The sequence below is a fragment of the Pinus tabuliformis genome, chromosome 8 (assembly GCF_031772625.1).
Source record: "Pinus tabuliformis cultivar Carrire ecotype Pingquan chromosome 8, CPIR1, whole genome shotgun sequence".
Lineage (NCBI taxonomy): Eukaryota > Viridiplantae > Streptophyta > Pinopsida > Pinales > Pinaceae > Pinus > Pinus tabuliformis.
This window is the reverse complement of record NC_142294.1, coordinates 234,455,990-234,462,186: the sequence shown is the minus strand read 5'-3', so window position 1 is coordinate 234,462,186 and position 6,197 is coordinate 234,455,990. Positions and strand designations below refer to the sequence as shown.

The following is a 6,197-nucleotide window of genomic DNA, read 5'->3' as shown; positions in this document are numbered from 1 at the left end:
TCAGGGACTCGCAACTGCAATATGCGGCTGGTGTCACCCACACTATTTATTCACACGTTATGATTGTTATTGTAAATAAATTGTGCGGGTGACTCTAGTTGCAGGTATGCAAGTTGAGATGTTTCCGCTAACACTCTCTGTAGTGTAGTGGAATGGAGGGATTAATACGTACGAGAGCGTCAGCGTCCATTGTAATTCCAACTCCATAAAAATGAAATGGGAATTTCGACATAATACTTCAATACGTCGAGAGGCGTGTTCAATATCATGTCATTGGCATTGACAAAATACAGTCGCTGTTAATCAATATTAGATTTTGAAAAATACTTACCCATGTTGGGGAGATTCTGTACATTTTCGTCATGATTCGATCTAGGTATTTGGATGTCCTCACAGTTTATTCAATATACAAAATTTCTAGCATTTTGTTATAAATTATTATAGATTCATTTTAAGTTTGAATGTAAACAATTTATTGAATATACAAAATTTTCATACATAAAATTAGCTTAAGTCTCGTTCTTAGATTTGATAATCATAACTTTTTTTTTGTCAGTGTTAACAATCATACCCATGGAAGACAGAAATCCTTAATAAGTATAAGTTACTTATCAAGATCAGATGGGCACCTTGCGACAAGAACAGTATTGTTAGCATAGAGAAGAAGGATGATGACCATCCCAGCTAAAATCATGCCAGCACATCCTGCTTCCTCTAAACAACCTTCTAGCTTGTCAATGTAGATGCCAAATAGGGTAGGGAGAGGGGGAAACCTTGTTTAACTCCGATATTACAGTTAATATCTTTCAACCACCCGCCATTTCTCTTTAACTTGGCAATTACATTCTCTTATAAGGATTAACTTCTTTTCCATATAAGGATTAACTTCTTTCCCATATAAGGATTATCTTCTATGGGATATCTATGCATGACAAAATTGAGAGTTATAAGTAAAGGCCTATGATCAGAGTTAGGCTTGTGGTCGTTTAAGATGTCAAAATTTGTTATTTCGTTGTATAGAGGGAGATCGAAGATAACATAGTCTACCACGCTGCTACCAAGCCCATGGATGCAGGTCATCTGGCTAGAATTGGGCCACTTCTTTAGACCGTTGCAAATCATGAGATCCTGAACACTACAGAGCTTGACTAGCCCCGACCCAAACAAATTCTCCCCGAGGTCTTTAGAGCTCCTTTTGTACCGGCTATCCCGAGGAAGGTCTTTGTCTAACCAAAGAGAATTAGGGTTGGAATGATTGCTTAGAAGAATAGCTTGGTTGGCTGAAGTTCGAGCATTAAAGTCACCCATTAAAAGGATATTGCCTTTATTCCTTAGGCTAGAAATATCATTCTCTAAACCATTGTAAGGACTATTTTTATCTAGATTCTTTTTCCTATAGAAGTTAGAATTGATGGGGGGAATAACAGATTGCTATGTAGGTCTTTTTATCATAAATGTCAGTGATTTCTATCCAACTATATTGGTTGTAAGGGTCGTTTTTATAAATCCTAGCATAGGAAGAGATGTTTTTCTTAATGTAACAAGCTATACCCCCAATGCATCTACGAGAGGATCGCTTATTCCAGGTAGACCATAATGTAAAGCCATCTATGTTAGGGACCTTAGATTCTTCGTGCTCCCAAGTTTCAACAAGCAAAATAATATCAACATCATTCGAGATCCAACCTAGCTTGGGGCCTTTGTTCCATCGAAAGCCCCGACAGTTCCAAGAAAGAGTAAACATGTTTTTATCGACACAAAATATTTCTTTAAAAATAAACATGTTTTATAATGTCGAAAAATAAATAAATAAAATTTTAATATTTTAAATTCAAAAAAAGATTAAGTTTCATGTTGCATTAATTATTAAAAGAAAAAATGTCAAACACTTAAGATAATTTTATCTAATCGATGTATAAGATATTTCGTAAAATTTAATAGATGAAATCAGTTCAAAAACTTCCATTCAATTTCGATATGCACCTACCCTCGATTGCCACCAAAAACCCTAAAAATAAATAAGTTGAATATTGCTTTCCTGACCCGTTCACCCCTTTTGAACGGTGGCCTATACATCGTGTGATGTTTGACCCTGTGTTCTTCCTATATTTTGCTTGTTATTTTTTTCCACAGATGAAAAATGCTGACACTACTACATATAGGGGGTTTTAAGACAATATTTAAGACAATATTTGAGTCAATTGTCTTAACTTAAGACAAAAAGAAACTCAAATATTGTCTTAAATATTGTCTCTAAGTAGGTGTCTCAAAATATAATGTCTCAAAAATTTGTCTCTATAAAGGCAATATAGGACACATATTATTATTGTCTCTATAAAGACAATTTGATTTGTCTCTCTAGAGACAATTTCTTTTGTGTCTCTTTAGAGACAATTACATTTTTGTCTTTTTAGAGACAATTCATAATTCAAACTATTGTCTCTCTAGAGACAATATAAAAAATTATTTTAAAAGAAATAGATGTCCATAATTCAAACTATTGTCTCTCTAGAGACAATATAAAAAATTATTTAAAAAAAAATAAATGTCCATAATTCAAACTATTGTCTCTCTAGAGACAATATAAAAAATTATTTAAAAAAAAATAAATGTCCATAATTCAAACTATTGTCTCTCTAGAGACAATATAAAAAATTATTTAAAAAAAAATAAATGTCCATAATTCAAACTATTGAGTTAAAGATGTTTCGAACGCATGAAGATATGAAAGCAAATTCAAATCGAGTAAAAATTTAAACTGAATGACATGGGAGAAGATCAGTTATTTCCCATGGCACTTACTTTTTCTCTTGCTAGGGCGATTGTTAGGACAATAATATAACGCATGGACAGTTGCCAACGTAAAGATGAAGTAGTGGAGCTGGTTCATGCCAGTGAGGGAGACTAGAGGATACTTACCCTTGAATCAAGAGGGAATGAATAATTATCAAACTATCATAAATATCTTGAATCATATCAAATGGACTAACACAATCTAAGTAACATCTAATAGCATTGGGAAATTCGAATACGCAACATAGAGTTTGGTGTCCACCTCAGAACAATGATCGATAGCAGGAGCCATTGATTATTCCTTTTGACATGGAAGCATACTATAAGCCATTCCTTTCGGTATACAAATCTTAGAAATGGGCTTCTCTCCAATGGTCAGTAGAAACAAGATGAATCCCATAAGCATCAGTTCTGCAATCCAAAAAAGACCATTTAAAATGTATTATGTTAGCCGATGTCATGTGATGCAATCTCATTCTGAAATTCTGAGAGTTGCTAAAAGATAGACTTGCTACAACGATCTGAATACTTCTTATGAATAGCTCTCAGCTTATTTCCTCCCGTATTTAGGTGAAAATCAACCATGAAATACGCACATTCCCTGGAACAATGCACATAAATGTTATTACCTCAATGTACAGAGTTAAAAAAATGTGTATATTCCTCCAGACGCTTAGTATGCGCATTAGTATTAGATAAAGATTCAATTCAGACAGGGTGTTAGTAGCCGAGTTCCAACATATAGTTGATCAAGACACAATGTTCTGGCCGTAGCTGATCAACAATGCCTACCTGTAATTGATGAAGAAATCTAAAATGTCTAGGAGTAGGATTTCTTTAGAAGGGTAAAATCAATAAAAGCATGATGCTTCAAAAATTTTAAGGCTTACTTCAGGTCTGCTTCAGAGTAGCATGTATGAAGGGTAAGTGTTTTGTTCCAACATGGATCCTTCCTCAAAGTGCATCGAGCAGTGTAGACAGCAGTAGCAGCAAGCATTGATGGACTGTAGATAGTCCATGCGCTTTATGGACATATCTTGCCATGCCAAGCACTTAATGTCCAAGAGGCTTATAAAGGGATAAGAGGCAAAAAGAGGAAACATGCATATTCAACAATAAAATAATAGAACGAACGAGAAGTGAAACACAGCCAAACCACATAGCCTCCAATTCAAATATAAGTAGACAATACTGGCATCCGTTGTATGATTGCAAACAACATAAATGTTTTCATGTCATTGTCAATAAAATTGAATGTAGGCTAAGAGCATCATGCTTTGAATTCCCCGAGACTCTAACCAAATATTTTTGTTGAATTTACAATTTCTTTCATCCATTAGGACATCAGAACATGCTGGAATAAGAACACAGGACATACTATTCATGTTCTTGAATATAACTTTAACACCATGTATAATCATAATTCCAGAAGGCTTGGTAAGCAATAAGAAGCACTATTTCTATACAGTTAAAAAGTGGCCATCAAAAGATTTGACACAAGTTAGCAAGACTGATGGTCCCAATGCACAATTATTTTGCCAAATCAGAAAATACACATCTTTGGGGATGCACACTACTGCAAATCTAGAAATATTTACATTAATCTAGGTGAAGAGAGCAATTCTCCTAGTTAAGCAGATAACTAACTCTCGAAATTCTTCTCTGGCATCTCCGTCACTGTCTTTAAAATTTGAGAATTGTCGTCAGTAATACTTCCTTGTGTCCAACATTTTAACATCTCCAAGGATGCTTTTGGCTGATCCATTGGGACCATATGACTTGCATCATGAACCTGGTGCAGCAAAATAGAAGATTCCGTAAGGAAGAAATTATCTACTTGTACAACAAAATCAATGATGATCATTGAGTGCCTTTTACCTTGAGAAAACTGAGTGGTCCATAACTGGTTATTAAACCTGATAACTTCCTTGTGTCCAGCATTATAACATCTCCAAAGCTGCTTTTGGCTGATCCATTACGAGCATATGACCTGCATCATGAACCTGGTGCAGAAAAATAGAAGATTCTGTAAGGAAGAAATTATCTACTTGTACAACGAAATCAAAGATGATCATTGAGTGCCTTTTACCTTGAGAAAACTGAGTGGTCCATAACTGGTTATTAAACCTGCTTCCTTATCGTCTACAAGGAAGAATTTTGTAGGTGCCTTCTTGAAATTCTCACTTCCAGACCAATCCATGGAATTCACCCATCTTGAATTGCTTGAAAGACACATAATTTGAACAATTAACTTTTCAATTTTGAAGATTAGATTAACAAGCCTGAAAAACACAACTGCAAATAAGTTAATAATAGACTTAACACCTAAATCATAAATTCATTCTCCAAAACAAAAACAATATGTTATATGTATACAGTATCATTACCTAACCAATTGCAAATGAGATCATATTCTCCTGCATAAACTAGCAACTTAACACCATCCTCCAAGAGTGTTGGAATGCCAACTTCCATATTCCGCATCCAGTCAGTAAGCATAGCTTCATAAATCAAGGGGCTACAAGAGACAAATTTTCGGCTGCCAACCCCCAGGGCATCCCTAACGAAACCGTGGTTTAAGTAATTCTCCATATTTGAAAAATCATAGCACAGGCCACCATTGCACTCCTTCCGAACATCATAGTACTGCAAAATATAAAACAAAATAATGAAAACTAATATCGTAAGATATATAAAACAACGATGACAAACTACATTTTAAGATACAAAATGCTGATAAAATAAACATAATGTCTGGCTGTCCAGTATTTAGAATTTAAGTCTTACATTGATATTCCCAGCTAATGCCATAATGGAATTGAAAATTGAGGTGCACACCAAGTATGATGCAAAGCATGTGACAGTCCCTTCGGTACCTGGCAAGTTATCACACCGGCTATAATCAGAACCTACATTAAGAACCTTCGATAAAGGATCCAGCATAACATCAGCCGTAACCAGTTACTTAAAACACTTCACAAATGGTAACTAAGGATCATAAAGCAAACAACATTTAGCCATCAAGCTTCTCGCAATTTAAAACATAGTAACAAGATTTCAATATGAACACATACAAATCTAGTTCAGTAAACAAAGTATACATCTCATAAATATGAAAATATGCATTTTGTTCCAAATTTTAATAGGATTTCAGCCCCATGAAAAAATATTCCTTGAAATTTGATGACTAGTTTATATTTATAGGTGTCTATTTTTGAGATTTTTGTTCTGTTTTTTATGGATTAAAGGTCTACAGGTATCAAATACATGAGATATATTATCAAAAACGATAAAAAGTGGACCATACTGCAAAATGTTTGTAAAAACACACAATAAACAAGAATGAACTAACTAGAGGAGAGTAAAGCATCACCTATGCACAATATTTTGAGATCCAGATAAGC

At 34.4% G+C, this 6,197-nt stretch overlaps 1 protein-coding gene and 1 long non-coding RNA gene across 2 annotated transcripts; both read right to left on the bottom strand.

Annotated features, from left to right (window-relative positions):
- Positions 1-4,231: 4,231 nt before the first annotated feature.
- Positions 4,232-5,010, bottom strand: LOC149234982 (uncharacterized). The gene is made up of 2 exons (XR_016268245.1): positions 4,883-5,010; positions 4,232-4,585 (listed from the first exon to the last, which is right to left on the bottom strand). It is a non-coding gene; the product is annotated as an uncharacterized LOC149234982 (long non-coding RNA).
- A 56-nt stretch (positions 5,011-5,066) lies between these two features.
- Positions 5,067-5,966, bottom strand: LOC149234981 (serine carboxypeptidase-like). The gene is made up of 3 exons (XM_089368423.1): positions 5,581-5,966; positions 5,170-5,439; positions 5,067-5,075 (listed from the first exon to the last, which is right to left on the bottom strand). Exons 1-3 carry the CDS (start codon positions 5,734-5,736, stop codon positions 5,067-5,069), a joined length of 435 nt encoding a protein of 144 aa, XP_089224549.1. The 5' UTR covers positions 5,737-5,966.
- Positions 5,967-6,197: the final 231 nt, after the last annotated feature.

Coding starts and splice junctions, on each gene's coding strand:
- LOC149234981 (XM_089368423.1), bottom strand. CDS start 5,736: ATGCTGGATCCTTTATCGAAGGTTCTTAATGTAGGTTCTGATTATAGC. Junction 5,440..5,580: donor CATTAGCTGGGAATATCAAT/GTAAGACTTAAA, acceptor TATATTTTGCAG/TACTATGATGTTCGGAAGGA.